General features: G+C 44.1%; 3 protein-coding genes across 9 annotated transcripts; 1 reads left to right on the top strand and 2 right to left on the bottom strand.

The window, feature by feature from the left end:
- Window positions 1-777: 777 nt before the first annotated feature.
- LOC128310543 (ubinuclein-1) lies at window positions 778-10021 on the top strand. Of its 4 annotated transcripts, none has more exons than XM_053047207.1 (6): window positions 778-2011; window positions 4291-4524; window positions 4600-7374; window positions 7444-7522; window positions 8182-8404; window positions 8789-10021. In XM_053047207.1, the coding sequence occupies exons 1-5, from the start codon at window positions 1730-1732 to the stop codon at window positions 8316-8318; spliced, it is 3507 nt and encodes a 1168-aa protein (XP_052903167.1). In that variant the 5' UTR covers window positions 778-1729; the 3' UTR covers window positions 8319-8404; window positions 8789-10021. The 4 variants fall into 4 exon arrangements, with proteins under 4 accessions (XP_052903167.1, XP_052903166.1, XP_052903168.1 ...); XM_053047206.1 differs by having other exon boundaries at window positions 8179-8404; XM_053047208.1 differs by lacking the exon at window positions 8182-8404 and adding an exon at window positions 7666-7793.
- Window positions 10022-10821: 800 nt separating this feature from the next.
- On the bottom strand, window positions 10822-24545 carry LOC128310165 (atlastin). Of its 4 annotated transcripts, none has more exons than XM_053046734.1 (8): window positions 24251-24545; window positions 16104-16526; window positions 15883-16032; window positions 15645-15800; window positions 14942-15571; window positions 14582-14862; window positions 14420-14486; window positions 10822-12759 (listed from the first exon to the last, which is right to left on the bottom strand). In XM_053046734.1, the coding sequence occupies exons 2-8, from the start codon at window positions 16296-16298 to the stop codon at window positions 12616-12618; spliced, it is 1623 nt and encodes a 540-aa protein (XP_052902694.1). In that variant the 5' UTR covers window positions 16299-16526; window positions 24251-24545; the 3' UTR covers window positions 10822-12615. The 4 variants fall into 4 exon arrangements, with proteins under 4 accessions (XP_052902694.1, XP_052902696.1, XP_052902697.1 ...); XM_053046736.1 differs by lacking the exon at window positions 24251-24545 and adding an exon at window positions 21258-21310; XM_053046737.1 differs by lacking the exon at window positions 24251-24545 and adding an exon at window positions 21117-21136.
- Window positions 11899-12520, bottom strand: LOC128309947 (secreted protein C-like). Its single transcript, XM_053046464.1, has 2 exons — window positions 12509-12520; window positions 11899-12447 (listed from the first exon to the last, which is right to left on the bottom strand). The coding sequence occupies exons 1-2, from the start codon at window positions 12518-12520 to the stop codon at window positions 11899-11901; spliced, it is 561 nt and encodes a 186-aa protein (XP_052902424.1).
- Window positions 24546-24998: the final 453 nt, after the last annotated feature.

Below are 24998 nucleotides of genomic sequence, written 5' to 3'. Positions count from 1 at the left end.
CCGAAGGTAACCATAGCAACGATCTGCGAAGCACTACAAATGTAAGATGGCTGCACACATTTGTACAGTTTTTCCCAGTTGCAATTTTGAAATTTTGTCATTTTGACAGTTCTTGCTCGCTCGGGGATGATTGCAAACCCAGTGAACAAACAAGTATCAAGGTATTAATCATACAAAGAGGAAAACATAGATAGCCGATTACTATATTTTGAATACAAATCATATGAAAAAAAATAAAATTGTCGATTGTTTCCTATATATTGTATAGACATTTTGCAGGTAAGTGTTCTAGAAGAGGTAACTATTGCGATTTTTGACACGAACGTGTTAACGGAATGTGAGCTGCCCGAAAATATCCTGATAGCATCCTTAACGGATTGCCCGATAATATCCTTAAAGGAATGCTCGTTAACATTCGTAACGGTAGACGTATTATCGGACTATTGTCGGACTTTTATCGAACTATTATTGGCCTTTTATCGGTCTCTTATCTGATTATTGTCGGTCTCTTTTCGGACTGCTTTCGAACGCTTTTTGGATTTTCGTCGTAGTATAATTGGACATTGGGTGTTTGCACGATGAAATCGTTGCTTCGTCGTAGTGTCAAATATTTCTCATATGAGCAAAGTGTATCTGTCAAGGTAAAATCGCGCCGGGCAGATTGAAATTATGTCGCTTGGGTATTAACAATTTGACAGTTCACCGATTGTTTACAGCCAGAAGCAGCAGCAGCAGGAGCACTAGACAGGCAGAAGAAGAAAAATCTGATTGTCCGTTTCTTGATGCGTGTACGCCAATTTTCACGACCATCCCGGGAAGCAGCGATAACATTACGGATTCGTGGTAACATAAGAAGGAACGTTTTCCTGGTGCGTCGCTTGTTAAAAAGCGTACATGTTGTGTGTTGGTTTGTAATCGGCGGCAGGTGCTAAACAAAAAGGTAAAAAAATCGGGCACGTCCGGCTACTCGGTTTTTTTCTTCCTCGGTGCAACGTGCGTGCTTGTAGATATATGAGGCGCACGTGTGCATGTGTGTATGTGCTGCTGTCAAATGTGTGTGCGTGTTTCTTTTTAGTGCGCTCGAGGAATATATTTTGCGAAAAAAATCGAAGCAAACCCAGGAAAGTCCACCGTGTTCCGACTGTGTTCAATTGCAACACACTAGAAGTGTACACCATTTTGTATTTCGTTGCGTTCTTGGTGTCTTCTCGAACGTTGAAGTGATAAGTGATATTCGATTCGTGTGGTCCGTGTTTGGTACACCCCGGAGCACCGGAGCAGCACCAGTTTTGCACCGTTTTCATCAGACGGACGACGAGTCTGCCTGCATGTGTGTGTGAGTGTGAGTGGCCCTATTGCGTTTTTCTGTTTCCTGCGCCACCTTCCGGTTTAGGAAAACCACCGTCCTCTGCCACCTACACTCGCTGTCCTTTCATCCGCGAATTGCGAATGACGGGAAAAGCGGAACAACCGGCCCTGGCAGTAGTAGGACCATCGTTTCGTGGCGGTTTCAATCGAATGTAGCGTGCGGGCACAGACAACGAAGCGAAAGAGAAGAAAACCATCGCGCGCGACACTCGCACCGCGCGTTCCGCCTTTTGGGCTTCCCTTCTCACGCACGGGAGCCACGGCCAGCTAGAACGAAAACGGCGCAAAGAAAAGTGAAAGTGCGTTGTACACACACACACACACACACTGGTTGGAGATTGGAAAAACATAAGGGCGAATAATGTCGGATATAAAACGCGCCATCGGCGATGCAGTGAAAAAGGGCGGTGGTGGTGCATTATCGGCGTCCGAGTGTTCCGCGGCCTCGGCGACCCTTAATCCCTTCGGCAATAGCGACAAAGATGGCCGAGGGGATCGAAGTAACAGTGGGGCGAACGGGAGTGGTGGTGGTGGCCGGGCTGGAAAAAAGCTACCAACGGTACGGCTGGAGCTGAACCTGTTCGAACCGACCGCTGAGAGTTTTCCGGAATTCAACTTTTCCAAGCTGATCCACGACGAACAGGTAATTGTAGCATGAAGAAGAAGAAAAAAAAACAATAAACTCACACACATTTACAGATTTACTGAAGAATGTGGCCATCTTTGTTGTGCATGGTCCTTTCGTTTTGCATCGTCCCGGAACGCGTTTGTCACAAATTGGAAACGTTACTGATTTACCATCGAAGTAGGCCGTGTGTTAGAGCATTCCACTCACAATCGCAGCAAAGCAAAGAGTGTGCGTTTTCACGCAACCCCTCTTGGCGTGCATTTGCTTAATTGCTGCAATGCAATTATTGGGGTGGTATAAACTTTTTCAATGGAACATTTTGTTTTGTGCTGGTGCGTATGTTGCTCATAATTGGTCTTCGCTCTGTTTCGCGTCAAGCAATTGTTTTATGATATCTTCCTTCCAGAAACTGCTCTAGTCAATTCGCATTCTTTCCCTCTATTGTTTTCTGATGCTGTTGCATTTTTGACACACAGTACACCACTGCCAGCTGCACCACACCGTCGCATCCCAAAATGTCTTTCCCTTTTCATTCCCTTTTTGTTTCTTCCCCTCGAACGATCGATCCTTTTTCTAAGTGCCCGAATGATGTAAGGAAAAAGAGGGATTATGCTCGCGGTTTTCGTTTTGTTTGTGGCCACTGCTTCCATTCTTCCGTTCTCTGGGGCTGGTCGTTCTTGATGTGGCGGATGGACGGCAGTCAATGGCCAACATGTGTGTCAGTTAGGTGACGGTGGTGGCGGTGACGGTGTGTGAGTGTGTGTTTGGGCAAAAAGGTGCGTTTTGACATTTGGATGAAAGTTACGTCAAGCGCGCATTTCAATTGGCTGTCAACTGTTATTATCGGCTTTTTTTGTTTTTACAATACAGTTTGACCTAATTAGTCAACAATTTCCCATCCCTATAATCTGCATCCCCCCGATTCTCGAAATGGAACATGATTTATTCCTTTTTTTGATGCAAAATTACGCATAACAAATGTGCGTACGTAGAGTAGAATTCAAATATGTTAGACCAGTGGTCGGCAAATTTCTCAAAGCAAAGCGCCAAAGTATGGCAATTAGTGCATAATTTAAATAATGTGGAGAAAATTCAGAGTGTACTGTAGATTACATTTAAAAATATCCACCAAAACAGTAAACAATCTATGTTTTATGTTGTTAACAAAATTAATTGTGTGCAGTTGTTACAATTACTAGTCAAGCCTTTTCAAGCTTATATAAAAATATACATGCCAACATGCCTACATGAGCAGGGTTTAAACTCGCCTGAGTAAAGATAAACTTTGAATCTTCAAAATGAGAAAATCACATTATCACATTATTCTTTCCTAAATATCCTATCCTAGCTTATTTTTTATTTCCATATTGCATCCCATTTCTTGTCACTATCGTGATCATGATACCGATCAACAACTCAGTCGATAACTCCAATATATGTTCCACAATCATTGTACTCATCGTACAATCTCATTAAACATTGGTTGGTTGCCATGTCTGAAGCTATCTTTAACAGTTTAAACCGTCCTCCGTCGGCCGCCTCGTCTCTGATAACTCATTAGCCCTCATTCCGCTAATAAACTTAAATTCGTACAAGAGTATGATTTCTTAGTTGGTTTGTAGCCGGTTAGTTACCATTTAAGACTTATTTATTTATTATTTATTTAGAATTATCATGAATCAACGAAAAGGCGTAATGAAAGAGCCAAAGATTCAGTTTTAATCGCACCAATACCAAAAACCAAACTTTAATGCTTATTGCATAAAACAACATCCAAAAATATGTTTTTCATTGTTTAGAATAATTGCTTTATGTGATTCGATTTTACCTTTTATTTCTCTCTCCTTACTATTTGTGTACAAATTAGAAAAACATCCGTCCTCGTTTCTCAACTTTTCGTATATGAATAATTGTACATTTTTTCTCTGCGATCGGAAGAATAACCTTGGAAAAAATTGTGCAAAGTATCGTAAATGGGAAATCGGCAAGGGGGGCTGATGTGTTATCCTTGTTTTTTTATACAAAAACTTATCATACACGTTGAGCAGATGATTGTATTGTATCTTCGTTGAAACTTTTAACTAAATCGAATAGATAGGCTACCCGAGAAAATTTAAAATGATTTGAAGCATAAACTTCACTGCATTTTACGATGTCTGTTTTTATGAGAAATGGGCAAATGCCATTAGCTAATGTGTCATTGTGGTGTAAAAATTATATATAAAAAACTTTTTGCTGTTTTTTTCTTGTTCTGGATGGATTTCTAATTTTATTTGCTTTCCTTTTTATTGCAGAAACGTCTTAAAAAAGCACAGAAGAAACAAAACGATAGAACGACCAATGGGTTCCTATCGGATCCGGATATAGACGTTGAAGTTGAACGGATTTCCCAAGAGCTGGAGCGAAAGTATGGTATGGGGACAGAATATGCAAGCAAGGGCAAAGCTGCCTGTCCGTCCAAGCTGGACTATTATGATCGTGGTGCGGGCTACGATGAGGAAGATTCCTTCATCGACAATTCTGAAGCGGTAAGGGTGACTACCATTATTTCCCGGTTTGTTTTTTACGGTTCGGTTACTTAATGTGTTTCTTTTTCTCCTTAGTACGACGAGCTCATACCGCAGGAAGTAGAAACGGTTGGTGGTGGGTTTTACATCAACTCTGGTCAGCTAGAATTTAAGCAGCTGTCCAACTTCGAACGTCCGGAAGATGCACAACGTATGCCGAAACCGAAAAAACGTGTCCTTTCAACGTCGTCCGAAAGCAGCGAAGATGACGAACCGGGTGGAGCGAAAAAGAAACCGACGCAAAGTGTGCCCGCCGTTCAGCAAGCGCAGAAACAACCGACGGAAAAGTCCGCTACTCCCGCGGATAGCCAGCAAAATCGACCACAGACTGCCGAGAACGACAAAGGTAATTTGGTGGTGACCGTAAACAATGCGCCAACAGCTACACCGGAAGAGGAAAAATCTCGCCTAAATGGACACGTTGCAAAGAAGCAAAAGATGGCGGATAATGGGCCGGTTGCACCGGTAGATCAGAAAACGAAACCTTCGATCGTTGGTGAGGGTGGCAAGGAAAAGGCAAATGGGGTGAAAGGGAAATCATCGACCGGTACTGGGACGGTGGCCGGTGCGACCACAGCAGGAAGTAATGTGGATGGTAATAAAAAGGAGGAAAATGGTGGAGTGAAAGAATTGAAGACCACCACCGTGAAGGACATGTTGCGGGCCAAGCGCGATAGTTTGCGCAAGATGGAGCAAGAGAAGAAAGGTCGTAGCAGTGGTTCGAGTCGGGTTTCCAGCTCGGAAGCGGAAGAGGATGGCGACGGTGGAGGCGACGAGGAGGACGAGGAAGAAGAAAACGGCGAGGGTGATGATGAGGATGAGGACGAGGAAGAGGAGTACGATGAGCAAGAAGTTGGAAGTGACAAAAAATCGCGCGCATCCGGTTCGGATGTGGAACTGGTGTCGGATAGTGGGAGCAGCCATGAGAGTGAAAAGGATACTGGTGCAAGGGGGAAAGTAATACAGTCGGTAAGCAGCGCGGCAACGAACGGGATGGTTGGCAGTGACGGACGTACGGTGTTAGTACCTAGCGGACAGCAACCAGCTAAGGAACGGAAACAGAAGGACTGCAAACTACCGGACGATATTCCCGAACAGCTGCGCAACGATGTGGATGCGTTGAAGGAACACGCGCGTTCTCTGTCCGGTTCTGGGAAGTTAAACTTCTTCGAAAGCAAGGTAGCGGACCTGTTGCTGCGGATCGACGATACTGCACGTTCAAGTACGAGTTCCAGCACTAGGAATGCGGTCTTGCGTCACGTGGAGGCACAGCTATCGATAAGCCGGCAGTCTCTCCAGCTAAAGCTGAAAAAGATTCGCATTCGAAAGCTCGAGAATAAGACAAAGTCGGTACTCTCGAAACTCGAGGACACCATTGCCGAAACGATGCCAGCGGTTCTAGCCAAGTACCAGCTAGATTGTATGAAGGTGGCCGATTTGCGTGCAGCAGCAGCAGCGGCACAACAAGCCACCACCACACAGCCAAATGGAGAGAAAAACGATGCCCAACCAAACCCAACAACACAGATAAGAAATCCAAAGAAAAAATACTTGTGGAACGAACGATCGCGCACACTGCTCTGGGAGCTGTACAACATCCGCCAGGAAATGTTCGAACTGATGAGGCCCCGGAATCAAACGGAGGACGAGGTAGTGGCGGAGTATATGCGCACCAAGGTAGTGCCACTGTGGCTCAAGGGTTGGGTACGATACGAGGACATTCACAAAGAGCTGGATCGGCGGAAAAAGGCATTGGCGAAAGGTCAGGGCAGTAGCCCTGTGGTCGTTGGTACACATAATTCTACGGGAAAGAAATCTTCACCGACTGTTTCACCTCTCGTATCGCCCGTTTCGTCGGTAGATGCGGCGCTACTGACCGGTAACAGTGTGAACGGTATGAAACCGCAAGACGTCTATACACCTGCCCGATCGTCAACACCGTCGAGTGTGAAGTCGACGAACAGTAAGGGAGGGGGCATGGTGGAGGCGGCGGAGAGGGTTGGTTCTGTGAGCAACGCGACACATCACTCACCAAACACGGTACAACAACCGAATTCAACGACGTGCATGTCGCCCAATTCTTCCTATAAGCGTACCTCGGACCATAGCATTATAAACATTATGAACTCACCGCCACCGCCAGCGGATAAGCAATCCAGCGAGCAACGACGCTCGTTAGATGCAGTCGACCAGTCGGTAGATGGTTTCAAACGATCGCCCATGACGCCAGCGTCGATCAATTTATCACCCGCTGAACGAAAACTCCCATTGCCATCGCCAGACCGGCAGAGATGGAACAGCCGCGAGGATGACAGTGACAGTAGCATCGAAATTATCGCTGAATATAACGTTCCTAGAACCGGCACGGCGACGCCCTTCCAATCTGGTGCCGGTTCCAAAATATCCGCTTCCTCGCCCGTGATCCAGACGGCTCCAGCTCCACCACTGCCAAGTGCATCCAATCTGCCAGTCCTGAATAAAGAAAAGTATAAGAACTTAATCGCAGGAAAGCATAAGACGCACGGTGGAAGTGGCAGCAGTGCGGGGTCTAGTCCGATCACAGCAGGTGATACTATATCACCCATCATGAGCAGTGGAAAGTACGCGAAACACGCACCGGGAGGGCATGGTCATGTGGCACCGGGTGGTGTCATTGGATTTGCGGCACCATCCGGTAATGTGAGTGGCAGCCTTGGTCTGCTTCCCGAGATGACCGGTGCCGGTGGTGGAGGAAGCGTCCGACTCAAAGATACACCTCCACCCGTCGACGTGGACGTCCATCAGATAATGAAGGATCTCAAGGAATTTCAGGTAAAATTGTGTGACACGTATACCTCCAGAACGTTCACTACTTTTATGTGTAAAATTACTCGTTTTTAGGAACTTCAGAAGCAGCACAATGTCAGTGGTGGGAACCGAAAATCAGACAGCACATCGTTACAATCGCAACAACAACATGGTAAGTACAGCGAAAGAAGCAATACATATATATACATATTTCCACTGCTCAGTTTAGCCCCAAAATTTAAGTTTGATCATCTCCCGTGATATGGATGAAGAAAATTGAACGGTTGAATCTTTGTTCTCTCATTAACATCCAAGTGCAACAAGTTCCACTGGCGCAGTTCATACCACGATCGTAAACGGTTTCTCGGTATGTCGGTTCCGAGCTGAAAACAAGAAGTTTTGGCACCGTTACGGAAGACCACATTGACGTTTGTAAATGAAAGGTGTGGAATTTGTGACATGGTTTCGATCTAATGTTTTCAGTATTGTTTACACTGCATTGCTTATTAATATATGCATATTAATTAATACTCATCCTAGAGGAAACATTTTTTGTTTCGCATTGTGCTTGAAATTTTTTCTAATATTATGTTTGCATATTTGAGTATGCATCTTGCATGTTTGACTAGTCAGTACCTTCAATTTAATGTTGTTTGTTTAGTTCATCATGTCAGGTTGTAGTATTATATTGTTTTTTTTTGTTTGCTTTACATTCCCATCCCATCCTTTCGCCGACCGAAATTACTTGCCCATTAAATTGTTTCTCAATTTTTTCCTTTCGCTTCCTTTACTGAAATCTATTGGTTACTACGCGCACGTTCCTTCCAGAAGCAGCAGCAACGTCATCCACGGTAGCAACTGCCGCCTCATCGAATGTTGTTGCCGATTACTTTATCGACTGTGATATGGATGAGGACGATATTCTCTTCGCCACGAACTACACGTACAGTGGTGGACACAAGCACTGAATCAGTAATGGCGTCCAAGTAGTGAACTGAACGTTGCCACCATGTTACATTAACGGGTTTTCAAACGTGTCTGACCTTTGGGAAAGGTAAACGAAAGACATCTTTCTAATCGGTCTGGCGAAGGTTCTCGTTTCAATATAACCCACAAGGCGTTCCATTAAAATTGTTCTGTTTGTTTGTTTGTTTGTTAGTTTGTTTGTTTTAATTAAATTGGCATTTAATTGTACTATATCTTTTCTTTTTCCATCCGCGTCCTCTATCTGCTGTGTTGCGCGTTAACTGCAATTCCTTTTCCTTTGCACATATACACCATCAATATATTATGCACTCGTATTTAATACTCATTCATTCGGTTGTTTCTATTACACGTAGTTTGTTCTGACTGTTCATAGTACCACGCTCGCGTACATAATATCCGGAGCTGTACTTATGCTTTCTTACTATTCTTCGATATTTTTTTTTTGTTTTAGATCGTTCGGATAAGAAAAAAATGGCAGCATAATAAGCCTTCGGGGTTGGGGTCCGCGTTACCTCGTGAATCCAAACTGGGGCAGGAAGGGATCCTGCTTCTGGAATAGATGGCCAACAGTAAATTATAAAAAAAGACCACTAATCGTAATACGCGCGCCACGGACACAACAACCGTACGACTGCGAGTAACTGTGCGAGTGTTTTTGTGTTCGTTTTTGTACAAAATGGCGTAAATGTGTTTTCTAATGTTAGTAGATGGATCTGCGGGGGCTTATTTGTTAGATTGCGTTAAGGGGAAGATAGCATAGGAAACACAAATACTGCTCGTTAGTTTAAACAGTGTTGCAAAGATATGGTAGACATTAGTTAGAAGGTGCCGTCAATACACCTACCACTACCTTGTTGCTCATGAAACAACGCCAATGGTAAAATACAAGTTAGGTCTAACGAGTACAAGAAAAAAGAAGAAAGGTGGTCGATGCAAGTGCGTTAAACCACAAATCCAATCCTCACGTGTGTAGCGTGCATGATTCGAACTGAAATATTGATGTGACCAGCAGTTCATTGCAGAAGATTTGTTTTTTCTTCCACTTTCTGGGTAGTAATAGGGTTTTCCGTTGCTGTTCTTGCCTGGTCGCAATAGTTGATTGTTTTACACACTCAAAACAACCTGCCTTGTGGACACACAACAGCAGCCCTGCCACTCGTAGTGTGAAGTAGAGTTACAATATTCACGTACTGTATGAATGCTGTTGTAAAACGGAAGAACTCTGCATACAAAGATTGTATAAAAGAGAAGAGCGTAAGATAATTAATCACTCTCAATGCTACCATTAATTGCCGCTTTGTTATTGTTAGATGGTTTTGTTTTTTTCCATAATTTTCATGTGTTTTTTTCTGTATTATTTATCTCACCTCAGCTATGTTCTTCACATCTTAAGTAGCGACGTTTATTACTCCTCACTGTTTCCACCAATGTTTATCTTCGTTTCCATCAAGTGTGTTCCCTCTTTGGGAACGTTTATTTTTTTTTGCTTTTAGTACAACAAGTCTGGGACTAAAATTGTTATTAAACTCCGTTGTACTACTTGTATATTACAGAACATGCATCAGTTTGCTTTTTAATTTTCTGCAAGTGGAATGAGATGGCTGGGAAACGAATCAAATTTAGTCACACAATCCAAGACCAGCAAAAGGGTGGTTCGCTGATAAGGTGTAATAAAATGGAAATTAGATTTCTACACTGAACTGAGTTGTGGGAGATTTTTCGTAATGTCGAAAGAAAACTGAAAAGTATTTCAGTATAGTGTAGCTTGAGTAGTAGTACTTACATACAAATCTGAGACATGGACTTTATTCGAGAGGAAACGGCGTCCGTGGGAAAGATACTGAGAAGGAATTTTGCCGCTTCCCCAAATTTCCCAAAATTGAGATGGAGTGATGATGGCGTACGCCAGAAAGGCCGTTATTATATGGATTGGCTGACGACGGCGCTCGACCGTGAGCGGTTTAGAGGACTCTTTTGGCAGGCCAAGACCAAGCGTTTGTAGCGTCGGTAAAGTAAGTTGTACTTCACCCCACCATAGTAACACGTAAGCTTTAATTATATTTATTGCATTCGACAAAACGCATAAATCTTTATTCATAAACAATCAATTATGTTTTTGCGGTTGCGATCGTACGACCCAAATTCAGCCACAATGCGTGTGTTGTCGAAATAAAATTCACCTCACGATAACGCCTTTTGTTAACTGCTTTACGCTACCTAGCTAGCTGGTCTTTTTTGCAACGGTATGAAGGAACATGCGTGTCGCATAATTAGTTCTATCGGTTTGAAAATGAAATTCGTTCAACAATTAAAAAAAAAACACACGTGGCAAAGCAAAACCAAGCAAAAAAAACCCTTAGGGTTGGAAAAACCGTTCGATTGTTTATCCATTTGGAAATGGTAAAATTAAATTAAAAAAAAAACACACACACACATTTCTTTCATTTTACGTCATCCAACATGACACACAACAGCACAAGGTAGAATAGATTTTTGTTTTATGTACAAGAAATTCTTTAAACGTTTTGCTTTGCACCCTTCTATCGTAACTAACGGCGTTGGTACGCGCAATGTAACAAAATAATAATAAATTCCTATCAAAATCAAAAAAAAATCTTTATGCTTTCTTAAATGGCGAGATGTGTGGGTAATGATCTGACAAAAATCGTTTCCTGCGTTTTTCGCGTCCTTGCTTTGTGTTTGTTTTTTTGTCATCGTCACGATACACAATTATAAACGTGTCGTACATGCATTCACAACGCTGCTTTGCAGTCACCGTTGTCGTCGTGGTCGTCGTCGCCAGCTTCAGGAGTGAGTGCCCTTCGAATGTCGTCCTCCCGTTTTCCCAACAACGTTTTGTCTGCTGTGTTGGCAAGAAAATTAAAAGAAACGCCTACGCTTAATACAGAATATGCAATGCAAGCGGAGCCGAAAGAACACGGTTACGATTCCAGTGTTCGAATTTGAGCGGGTTTGGGTTTTAACAAGTAACAAACAAAATTATGGGATAGAGCGCATTTTATACATCTCGAGACGCTTTGTTTCTATTGCCCTTGTTGTAAGATATCAACTTTCTCCAGCAGCTGCCTAACGTACACTTATTTTCCTCTCCCTTTTTGGCACAATAACACTTTTAATTCTTCCCATACGACCGTCGTTTCGTTTTGGCTCGCATATATGCCCTTCTTTTGCACAATCTCCGCTTCCATTCTGCTTGTTACTTCCAACAAAACAACAACAACAACAAAAAATGCAGTGTAAATATAGAGTATAAAACAAATCAGCAGTAACAACAAAACGGTGTGTCGGGTGGGGTTCAACAAAGTAAGTTAACGTAAAGAAATACCCCGAAAGGAACGATCGAAGACCGTGTGTACCACATTCCGAATGATCCCCGATCTACGCAACAGGTAATAAAGGTGTTTGTGTTGTCTATAACAGGGTTATAATAGTTTTAACGATGCTGAGCAAAAAAGCGCGCCTTTCTCTATTCTCGAATGAAAAATGTGCCTTGGGTGGTGGTGAACCACCTCCTCCCCCCGGTTCTCTTCCGGTTCACCCTTATGTGCGCCGGCTGTTGCGGATTCCGTTTGCCACCGGCGTAACAGCATCCGGTGTCGCTGATGTTTTGTGACGTCCTCCTCGTTTAGTACCATCGGTGAGTTCGCTTGCGCTACTACCACAACTGTGCGCCGACCGTTTTATGACGGACGTTGATTTGATCACCAGTGGTCGCGTGCTGCTGTTTCGGCTGCTGCTGCTGCTGCTTTCATGGTCACCCACCAGCACGGCAGTACCGCGCTGCTGTCTGCCACCACTACTACTGCCGAGGGCGTACTTAATGCTATTGATAAATTTACTAAACCTAGTGCCATCGCTCGGGACGGCTCCATTGCCACTATCACTACTGCTGTCACTGTCACTGCCCGTGCCACTGCCGCTATGGCTTCTGCTGCTAGTCAGACCATTGGTGTTGTTGTTACTGTTGCTGGTGCCTCGATGATAGAAGGGTGATGACGATAATGGTGCTGCTTTATGGTTGTCACCCTCCGCAGCGGCCACACAGTACGCGAATGTCCGATCGGGTGCGTTATTGTTTGTCAGCGATGGCTGGTGGAACGATTGTGTCGCTGTTGCGTTTATCGTGGCAGCAGTCGCCTCGTTACGATACCTCCAAGACCATCGCCAGGGTCGCCAGCGGATGGTGGTGGTGCTGTCGGTTGACGCGGTTAACCACTGGCTGCGGTGCTCGGACGTGGAAGCGCTAGGAGCGTACTCTCAAGAGTGTTTCACCTTGCCGTTCAGCTGACGGCTACCGGCACTGCCGACTGTTGTACCGCCGCTGATCGCGTACTCTGTCGCGTGCGACGCCACGTGCTGGATGCCCTTCTCCATGCATGACTGGTAGATTGGTTTCATCATCTGGAAGGAAAGAACAAAACAACACGCATCGCCGGGATGGTGGTACGTACTTGATGGATTAGAATCCGGAACGGAGAGACACACTGCTCTTACAGGAGGATATATTACAGATCAGAACCAAATGTTCGTATTGCAGTTGTGTAACTTTAGACTTTTTGCTTTGCCTCCTAGGTGTTGATGATTTTGGACATTTACAATATTATTCTAATATTCAAATTAGCTGATAATCTTGCAGTTTCTCACATTTAAATACATTTTTTTTAAATAAATCTTACATGCGTTTGCAGAATGTTCAAGTTCAAAAGATGGAGTTAGATTTGATTTCTAGTTGAGTGGAATATGTAGATGAAGATTAAGAATCGTACCATCTTTTTTAAGGTGACCAATATCAATTGAAACAGAATTAAAAACACAAAGAAATATTCCACATAAATATGTAAAGAATCCTCCTAAAATGTTTTCAATTTTATCAATCAAACATGAAATCGTTTATCTTTGCTCAGCTGAAATCAGCGTAAGGATGCAAAAAAGTGTTATGTCGAACATTCCATTTCCGATCTGTAACACCCACCAGTAACGCTAGACGAAACATTCTATTTATTCGGTACATCTTAGCACATATGAACTTTGAGACATTAAATACCCCATTTCCATTCCCGGTAGACACGAAAGATTTCGGACGAACGGACCAACAATAACCAAACCGGACATTGATATACATATACCTACCTACCTAGAGAATGACCGGAGACACGAAAGGCAAGCAATGGATTCGAAAAGAAAGCGAACAACAATCTACACCCCCTCCGGTAGTGCGTGAAAAAAATTAAATTAAATTTCAAATTCCTCAAAATGAAAAGCCAAGCCAATTGGTATTGTTATAAAATAAAAACAAGACAAACCAAAACACAAAACTAAACGAAACAAACGAAAGGAAAACAAATAGAGAAACATAAAACAAAACACAAACATCATTCAAATAAGAAACAAATGAAACAATATTCCCAGAACAACACACAGAAACACACGAAACCACACAAACAAGACGCACCAAAACATATATCATATAGAGAGAAACCTTTTTAGATTTAGTTTGTCAATTTTGATTGACGTTCTTTGTTTGCTTGCTTTTACACAATTGCATTCGTTAGTTCTATTTCGTGTTAGAGCTTTGGCTTAACTATTCGACCTGCGTCGTCATAAATACTCTTTTGCTAGATCTTTGTTTTCGTCCTGTTTACCTTCAATTACAACAACATTTGACGTTGAAGGGAAAAACCACACCACTGCGCTATCCTTCCGGCTAATGCTTCCGATACATTGCTCCGCAATCGTTGGTTTTTGCTTGTTTGGTTTGCTCAGAGGTTAGTTTCTTCGTCCTACGGTCTAAAGGGTTTTGCAAGGTTATTGCATTTTCGTTCACAAACTATACTCGGTTTGGTAAACAATATTGCTAGTTGAGTTGAGTTTCCCAACACCCATCCACCCACCCATTTGGGCCCCTCATGATTGCCCCTCCCACCACTCTCTCGGTTTCCATTCTTCCCCACACTCTCTACAGTATGTTCAGCATACGCATATAGTACACGATCTCGTCCTGGTGCAGGTACAGCAGCGCGCCGACACCGACAATATAAAAGGAATAGCAAAAGTAACTTACATTTTCCCACAGCAGGTTCGCGATCTCATCTAACCGGACGCCAAAGTCGCTCAGCTCGCCGCTATACCTGCAAGTGTTGAGAGGAAGAGATTAATACGGATTAGTACGGAAAAGGTGCAATATTCAATACCATCTCCAGCTGAGAGAACTCCACACATTTACCTGATGTAGGCCCAGGACGCTAGAGTGATCAGCGCAATGCCCATTATCATATTGGCAAAGTTGGCAAACGTGTACAGCCCAACAAGTCCGAAGATGCCACTCATGATGTACATGACTATCGCGATGGCGAAGTACACGGCAGGCGTTCGGGCAGCTTTGAAGATGTTCTTGCTTTCATTATGCGCCCGGAACGTGACGAACGTTTCATCCAGATCTTGCTCCAGCTTTTCGCGGTACTTTTCCGAAAATTCTTCACCGCCCATTTTTCGTTTCGAAGAGAACTAATCGGACAAGGGATAGTATGGCATATTATTTTGATGAACACAACGTTCAAACCAAATCTTCAGCCGATCATCTTACCTGATGCAGTGCCTTCTCCTTGATACGGTTGTGTTCCGAGTCTAGATGGCCCGTGCTGAGGTACGGCTTAGTGCCACCGCACACATCTTCCATGAGCTGTGCGTAAATTTCCTTCGCGGCCGCTACTGCCGTCAAGTTGTTTGCTTCGGCCGTTGCCACCAGCATGCTCTTCGGTTCCGGCAGTTCGTTACCCTTGTAGATAGCCATGTACGATTTGAAGTATTGCACCAGGTCGCGTGCCTTCACCCGCTGGCCGTTGATTTCTTTCACGATCAAATTTTCTGGCGCCAGCAGCATCGGTACCAGTTCGCGCAAACTTTGTTTGAACTCGGGCGTTATGTCCGATAGGCGCCCGTCGAAGCTGGGGTTTGTTGCCACCGTTAGGCCGGGATGGGGCATGAGAAAGCAGGCAATTTCCGAAAAGCAGGACGTAATGTGGCGCCTCAACGATTGCAGCTCCGGATGCTGTTTGTCCGATACCTCGAGCCGTCGCTGTAGAATAAGCTGCCCACCGAGCGCACCATATTCGGCCTCGTACGGGAAGCTCCAGTCGCGCACCAGAAACTGGAGCCGCTGGAACGGCTTCTTGCCCGAATCGGCCAGTGCTAGCCGACCGTATTCCGTGAAGAGCTGCAATGGGGAAATCGAAACAGTCGGTAGAGGAATCTTCTCGGAAAACTCACCCGGCTACGTCGCTACCTACCTGTAGGTGTTGCAGATCGTCCTCTTGAATGTTCTGTGACAGGTTGTAAATCTGCACGGAGGACAGCATGGTGCTAAGCGCGAACACGGTTGCACAGTCCCGGACGGTACTCTGGCTGTCAAAGGCGCCCTGTGTGTCCATCAGTATTATTGCCAGCTGAATGAATGCCAACAAACAGTTTGCAATTTAGATAAAATCCACTTGCAGGAGAAGGGACAATTAATTAAACAAATCGTACCTTCTCGCCATTGGCTCTGTTGTGCAGGAATATATCGGACCACATCAGGATGCCTGTTGTGTCACGTTCGCTACCACCACGCCACGAAAATCCGGACAGCGGTTCCGTTTCGTCACCCAACCACTCGAGTACGCTCTGATGATGCACATACTGTAATCGAAGAAAACGAATATCTTTAATTATCTCCAGGTATGCAGAAGGATGATACAACTTCAACCTACCTTAGCGTACATGTAGCGGAGGAAAAAGTCCAGCAGGAAGCTTTTGCCCTTCCGGAATGCTCCGGCCACAGACACCACTACGATCGCGCGGTCTTTGATGCTGTCTTGCAGCAGTATCTCCGACAGTGCTTCCTCATTCAGGACAAAGCTGTGATCTTCGCTTGTCTCCACTACCTGTACCGGCCTTGCCTCCATGATGTGGCCGTTTATGCACTATGCCGTCGGTATCCGCACGCAATTCAATATGTCCGAAATGATGCACTATTATTTATAACTATCTAAAATTTACACTAACTGTACAGCTGTTTCGCTTGCTTGCTGTTCGTTACTCGTCTTCCTTGTTTCGCAGAGGATGATCAAACGTTCAAAACGTGTTCGTCATCTATGTTTGTTTGCGATCGATAAAGAACCTGGGTCGTCAATCTGTTGGGAAGAAAAAGGGAACACTTTAGAATAATGACATTAAGTAAAACTTAAACTATTTTCATATGGTGATTCCATTTTCAACCTTGCAGAACGATAGGATCATTGAAAACTACAGCTGGAGCTTAAGCTTGCCACAACGGCGCAATGGACAAGGTCAAGAGGAGTGCGTCACGGATCGAAAATGGTTTTGGAGAGTTAAGAAATCACACAGAAACTTTGACTGAACAGCGTCCACAGTGCGTTAGAAGTGGCTCAACGTTTATAGCGCAATAATTTCAAGGTTTCCCTCGCTGGGCCAATTTGGTGCGTCTGTGTAGATACATCCGAAACGATCGCGATCAATAGCACACCATGGTGGTGGCGAGTCTTGCACGATACTGACACTGTGTGGCTGGTTGGAAACGACGATGACGAAGAATCGCATACATTAATGTTACCCATGGAGACACGCCACACCGCGCGGCATGTGTGCGCACATTGCGTTAGTTTATACGCTGTTTTGAAGAAGATCGCAGTCAAGATCAATTGCAGCGCGCGGTTAATTGATCCATGAAACCAAAACGGTCAAACTACTGAGTGCTCCGCATTCGATACGATCGTACTCTGTCATGTAACTCGTCTCGGAAACGATCGTCTAGAATTGAACGATAACCTCACAAACACACAGGTACTTGCTTTTAAAAGGTAAGACAACCCTGTAAACAGGTTCTCTAATGACTGTTCTGTTTGTAGAGGTCTCCCATTGGTTCTGCTTTACGCTGACGGCGAGTTCCCTGTTTGAGTCCCCCTACTCTTGGCTGTCGATCATGATGACCCGCTTTCTTTGGAGTTGCTTTCACCGGATCCAAAAGGACAGAATAATGATGATAAACACGCACACACCGCACTACCGACTTGATGTCAACTAAACTTGGAATTCATGGAACTAGTTCCACTCGAATTAACCACCAAGAATTATTACAAAAATTCACGAATTCCACTGTTATACACGAGAATCAAAAATTGTGGCTGACCTTTGCAAATCCCGTGCCGGGGCCAAGTTCTCCCAAATGTAATGCCCACGATAATACACCCTTGGCACATTTGGCACCCAACAAGAGTTAGTTGAACAGCAGTTCACAGCGCCAGAGTACCAGAAAGTGTACGACCCAGACCGAAAACAAACGATTTGATGAAGGGTGGAAGATGTTAACGAACATATTTTTGCTGTACGAGAAGCATCTTTAGCTGCTGAGCCATAATCCACGCCACGCCACCATATTTCCGATCCTGTTACGATGCTGTGCGGGCTATTAATAGTGCACGGTTAGCATCACTTCAGAGGCGTTCTCTAGCGAGATCAGAGATTCTTTCACTTTAGACGATCTCGGTGTTCAGGTATTTGAGGTTATGTTTTGAGTCGGGGGAGTGTGACGCGGCAACAAGGCAAGCTTCCTGATGTCATGCGCTTTGCCATCTCAACGTCAGCTGGGTAAGATTTATTCTCTGTTTGTGTGTTATTACATCACTCGATCGAAATGTTTCCCTTGATCTTTCTCGGGCGGGGTGGGATTGCACATTCTTAGGCGAACGATGCAATTTGGATGCATCCAGAGAGCTAGAAATAGATGGAGAGTTTATCTGTTTCATCTATGTTCACCTCACTGTACTACGGAATCAATTCCTCACCAGCAAGTTTACTCTTTACCCGCAACACCCGTAAAGGTTACACTGCTGATCGGCCGTCGGTTACGTCTTAATGGCCATTTTATGCCACCAGCTGTTGCTTCACTTTCGACATCACTACTGTGTGTGCATGGACACATTGCATCGGCTAGAGATACACGTTTTGGAACCAACACACACACACGGAATTCCAAGTTCGGACACCTTCCTTAGTGGGGGATCAACCAATCAGTTATCGGTGCATTCGACACGTATAAAAGTAGCATTATCGGACGCTCTGATAGTGCACGATCGTACAACAACGCTATTCGTGACATGCATTGTAGGTATCGGTTTGCGATGGGACCGAGCACGGCGCGATGATCATCAGTCGCGATTAATAGAGCGTGTACCGATCAAGTGGTTTCCCCCTAAACCCCAACCCCAACAAGACATTCAAAACATACAGTACATAACTATGCAAAACACGGCACAGAGCAGGGGATGGTGTGCTTAGATCGGGTTTTGTTTTTTGGGACGCCAAATCATGGCTTTTCGCACGCAGAGCCACTGCTTTTGTGCCAGTTGCATATATACATGAGGCCTCCCGCGCTAACCGGTAACATTCCATTTTCCTTTTCAACCAACCTCCTAAAGTGAGCTGAAAAAATACATTCCAAGGTTATCACATTTGTTTCCTTTCGATTCTTCTTTAAATTTCGCATAATATATGCTCCATCCGCGGTGATTGATGCGCGCAGCGATAAGGAACCGACAGACGGCCAACGCGAATGCACCTTAATCTTTCCCTCGCTAATGAATACATCTCACTTTCGTTCGTCGTCTCTGTCCGGATGATGTGCGGTGGCTTCGGACGAAAATGTAGGGCTTCGATTGTGGAGTGCTTTAGTGGTGATGCGTCTGTAACGGTAGGTGAACTTGAATCGGATCTTCCCGCCTGCTCTTGGGCGATCTTGTAACCGGTAGACATTGACTGATATTGCGCCACTGTGCACAGATTGCGTAAATTGTAGGTTTGGCTGTGTGTTTTTGTTTTGATTAAGAAAAAAAAACACATTAAAACTATCCGACATGCAATCGTAGTTCGGTGTAGATAACATATTTATCTAGGTTGTTGAAGTTTGCTTTGCAGTAAGAAATCCAGTAGTGCAAGAAAAAAAAATGGAAGGTTTTCCTCTTCGTTTCGAACAGGGCACACAATAATATTAATTTTTCAAAGCGTTATAAATAAAATTCATACGATCGCACGCAGCACAGGCGCGAAAACCTAAAGCTTCGGTGGCAAAAACACAACCCGATATTGCTGGCTTGGCTTAAGTCCAATTAACCCTGTGTGCCCTCCGCACAGGTGACGGCGCCACCTCGTACTCGAAGTTGAGGCAAGTTGGGGTCTGAAAAAAAAAACGAGCGTATACGGAGGGTACGGGGCAAACAAAAACAGAAAAAAAACAAACCAGCGCAAAAATAATACACTTAAGTATGTGTGTGCTCTCGTGGCCTCCTTACGCTTTCCTGGACGCGCGGGTTTTGTATGTACGCCTCGTACTTTGACCAGAATCAGCAACTTTACCATATCACGGACGATCTTTTTTTTTCTATACACACCTATAGCCAATCGTTTCCTGTTTCCAGTGTTGCAGATAGAGATTGATAGGGTGATTGTGGTTAATCTTGTGCAAATTTAATTGTACTTAGTGTGTACAAAAACATTAATGCGCCGGACGTATTAGGCACGTCAATAAGCCTTCAACCAAAGATCATGGATAATACATCTTCAAGAGCTGAAGATCGTGTACAATAGATCTTCAAAAGATGATGCAGTTCAGCCTTGTTAAGAATTAATTCGAGAAAAAAATGTCTTATTAACTAGCACAATTTTTGAGTAAAGTCGTCTAAAACAAACATGAAACGAACTCATCATCAACGTGTTCCTTTCCCTGCTTCGATGAACATATTTCTCTCTGGCTTAATGTGGATGTGCTTTTGCTAATTAGTTTTTCCACTCTTTTGATTTTTGATGTTGGTGTTCTGACCGTACAAAGCTCTTCTGGTTCTACTGGCGATTCCTTCCGAATCATGGCATGGCGTGTGTAGAACATCTGGATGATAAAACATGCTACAGCTGGCGATTTTCATTGGAACTTCTGAAGCACACTGCCGCGGATCCAAACACGCACAAACACACGACGGAGGCAGATGGATTGCTCTCAATAATTCACAATTCTGCTTGATGGAAGCCACCCCCAAAACAACTCAATTCCGTGGTAGAAATTAACAGGAACACCATCTAGCAGTACGCATACGCGTGCTCTTTCTCCTTGTTCGCGGTGTTATCATGCCCGGCCGTGGCCATTTCTTCGCGCTTTTTGGAGCCGGGAACGATGATAACGATAGTGGCATTGAAGGTGTGAGCCAGCGAAATCAGGGTAACACCACCGGTGTGTGTATGGGTGGCGTTATCAATGGCTACTTATCGCCACCCGAATACAGTGGATTAATTTATCACCACCGTAACCGAACCGGCTGGACTCTGACCGGTTGTGCGTACGGCCAGATGTTGCGGATGCTTTTTCGTCCCAAATTCGTCACCCACGAGGCGCACACCTTCACGCATTGTCACGTTCCCTTACGTCCACTTTATCTTATTAGCATTAATTATTAGTGCTGTTAACGAAGGCGTTCTGTTTTCGTTTTCTAGCGGTGACTAACTCGCCAATGCCGTACTACCCTGGTCGGAGCATTGACGGAGTCCTATTTTTGGGGGCTATTCACACACGACAACAACAACAGTAGCACGAAACGTGAAGCATGGTGTACGACGCACCACCTGGCACCTGGCGAATACGTGCAGCCCGTGTCCCCCTCCCCGGTCACGTTCTGCTTTCGTAGAAGAACCGTAAAATATTACGCAAAGACAGCAACCCCGGGACACGATCGCGCACCACGGACGACCTCACGGAACATACTGAGCGCACTTCCATCGGGTTGCCGTGGATTGCCGTGCCGCCCATCCATCGTTTCGCTGTGTGCGTGTGCATGGTTTCCCCAAACGCAAAATGGTACCGGTTTTTCGCGGTGGTAGCACCACAGCACGCGCGTCACGCGCCGTCGATCGGTGTATGGGATGTGTGGCGGCTCGCGGAATCCGCGTCTACATCTACATGCTCACGGTTGAGCGTGTGGTCCCGCCATAGTCTTTAGTTGGGTGGGTTTTGTTTATCGATATGCATCTTCTCACACGCCCTGTTACTACTCCAGGGAACAGGGGTGGTTGCATTTCCAGGTGTGTCTATATCCGTGGAGATGAACACGTTTTCCGGGATGCTAAAAGGTGTTATTTGTGTATGCCTTCTTCTTCTTGTGTTCTTTTAACGCGTCAGACGTGTGTGTGTGTTGCTGTGGGAGGTAGCAGAACGGAGAAAAGTTAGTAGTAGCATGAAGAGAACAACATGTATGGATATTTTTTTTCGGCAGTCTACTTCCAACCCACAATTGCAACTCACACAATTGGCAATTGCCTAGCGCTAGGAAACGGTGGATAGAAATCAATGAAATTGAGCAATAAATTTCAAAGTAGAGCAGCCAACGATCGGAATTAAAATTCCTTCCTTGAATGTACAGTTTGTTCCTTTTTCCCAGCAGAAAGCAAATTAATTATACGCAAATTACCGACACATTTTAACGGGAGAGGGATGGAAAAGTGAAAACAAAGACACCAACAAGCAGGTGGCTTTAAACGATTTTGCAAAGTTTCAAAAATTGGCACCTGATTGGGACAGTCTTCTTTCTTCACGCAATAGATACTCTTACTTGAAGGTGGTCAATCGTGCGAGGGGGGGGGGCCTTTATCATCCCTTCATGGCAAATCGGCAACTGCCCGTTCTGTGTGCCAAGATAAGATGCATTTCTTTTTGATGTATTTCTAGTGTTTTGCAGCCATTTTCGCAACTTCATTAAAAGATTAAAGGTAAAAAAGAAGTAAACGGTGACGTGGAGCAAAATCACATTATTTCGTAATCACGTTAATGAGCTTGGCTGTTTCCCGTCATGTGCTTTTTTGGACTGGGGGTATTGAAAAGAATGATTGAGAAATCCGTGTCTACCGGTGAATGAGTTGTAATTGTTAGTCGAAATTTGACCAGCAAAACATGAGATGCATTAACGTATACATCGGAGTGTCATTAATATTGAAGGAATTGTCAGTCCACCTTTTGTAGCGTGGATTGGTCTTGGTCTGGGGTATTTCTGGCTTTCTTCGAATTTATTTACCCGCAACTAGACGGGGTATTGACCGCAAGTGATTTGATATAGGTCCTATCGTATGAAGACCGGCACCGATACCGAATACAACATATGGCCACTAAAGATTCGTTGGCTTTTTATAGTATTTTGAATGTTTGCAAGCATCCAATCCATAAAGTAGAGGAGCATGATCTACGGTGACCGGTTCAACACATCGGAGATCTTCGATCGCATCTCATCTGATCTAAGCAGAGAGTACTCCAGTTAAGCCAGAAATATAAATTGAATCCTATACATTCAAAACCATTCATCGTTAAACAATATGATCTGCAAAACAATAATATTAATAGATTTAGTAATAAATCCGCCTAGCAGTTTGAGGGAATTTAACACGGTTATTAAAAGTATGCAACAATCAAATGGTTTAACGGACGTGTGGGTACAAGTCTAAGTGACCGCGACTGGGAAATGGGACACTTCCCTAATGAGTTACTTAAGGGATAGAGAAGAAATTCGTATTGAAACAAGGATACGAAGCAAGTGAAGATATAAAATACCATTTAATTAAATCGCGAACGGGACAAAGCAAGAACAACAAACCACTCACGGCCCACGGTACAGATTTCTCCTGGTGAAGGCTTGTGCCTTCCCAGCCGCTGAGTTTGCGCAATGCCACGAAAACAAAACCAGCCTCTTCCACAACCTGCCAGACCGGATCCTGCTCCACTTGCTGTCTCCAGTTTCCGTTTTGGTGGTGTTGTGTTGCATTGTGAAGGATTCGCGCGTCCTTCAGGCGTCCAACAGTCACCCTCACTCATACAGATACATACCCCGAAGGGTGTTTTTCGGAAGAGCAAAACAAAGAATCCGATGCTTTAAATTCCAGTCACCCCCTATTTTTTCCGTGGTAGTGTTTTTGGCTTCAACCAAACGTGGGAAAAGGGGGAAATTTTGGTGTCTGCTTTTGTTATTGCTTTGAGGCAAGTCCGTTCGCTGTTATTTTGTTTTTGTTGTGCGTTCTTTTTGGTCCAACACACAGTCAATTCGAAGCGATTTTTTTCTATATCGGTGCCTTTCACTGCCAGTTTTCCAAAACAATTTGCTCTTCTTTATCAGTGAAGACCAGCGAACAGTGATGTACCACTGTGATTCCTGTGGCTACTTTGGGACTAGTTTTATCGGGTTTAACTGGTTGGCCATGGAAACATTAGACATAATTACCGCAACAAACAGGGGAGTTGAAAGTTTCTTCTCTGTTGACTCCCAAAGCAAATTTTGAATAAAGATTAATCCTGTTTCTTGAACTGTTAGCCGTAGCCACGTATTCCATCAACTGCAGACGTTTTTTTTCATGAATGCTCCCTTTTGTCACGACAGGGCACTGTTCATATTCACATTCCACACAAATCTCCACCGCATGCACAAAGCTAATGGAGTAATCGCCTTTCACCTTGCTCGGGCACAATCACTAGAAGGCACACAACCAGTATGGAGTTATAACGAGCCTCCCCCGGGTTGGGTGAATTAAAGGTGATTGCGTGCTTCACGCATTTATGCACTGTAGATGCACTTCTCTGGGCAGACACTGCACTGCTTCACTTGTTCAGGGTCGTTCTTATGCAGAGGAACCAAATTTTTCATGCGACAATCACCAAAACACAGCTATCAGTGTGTTTTTTTCTTCGTATAGCTGTGTTATTGAATGATCTTTGCTTTTGAAACTAACACACATATTGACAGAGCCCCATTCATGCATAGCAAATTCGGGATACACTACGTTTAGGGACAATTAAATATTCGAGAATATTACGCACTTATTTTTCTCCTTTTGCTTTACACACAATCGGGTTGACGATGGTGTGTGGTGTGCTGGCTGGCGATGATGGGCTTCCAACTTCAACAAAACACAAGTTATGACACGATGCACAGAGACCACGAGTGCGACTTTTTTATACACTGTTTCATGCGTCCGTACGACAGTTCAGAAGCTTCTTTACGCTATCTAAAACACGCAACACATTTTACGACACGTAGTTTTTGTCAAATTCATCGACAACTTACAAAACTCTTTCGCTGCAATGGAAAAAGTCGACCCAACTCTGGGGCATGTAAACGCTAATGCTGATGATGGGTGAAGTTCGAAAATGGGTTCGAAAATGGGACCGTGGTTCGAACATGGCGTTGACGTTTGCGGAACCGTTTATGGCGCATGGTTGAAATGTTGCATTGTTTGAAGATAACCCGCTTGCTATAGCTTTCTTGCCAGACCAACGAATTTTGTGAAAAAATATTACATTTTGAAAAATAATTCGGTTGCACGAATTTTTCGATGGAGAGCATTGTTGTGTATGAAACAACGATTTAATTATATTGAACTATGTTGATTATCATTTAGAATTGTGCTCCAATTCTGTATGTAACGCTGTAATGCAAAAAAGAATATCAATCTTTTGCATAATCCAACAAAACGCATTTCTATCGTTGTTTTTCAGTTTGCCTCTTAAACTCAATGATGATTTTCTAATTCGAATAAAGTTATGTTAAACATTAAAATAACAAAAA

This window comes from Anopheles moucheti, chromosome 2 (assembly GCF_943734755.1).
Source record: "Anopheles moucheti chromosome 2, idAnoMoucSN_F20_07, whole genome shotgun sequence".
NCBI lineage: Eukaryota > Metazoa > Arthropoda > Insecta > Diptera > Culicidae > Anopheles > Anopheles moucheti.
The sequence above is the reverse complement of the archived record's forward strand: the minus strand, read 5'-3'. Positions and strand labels throughout refer to the sequence as shown.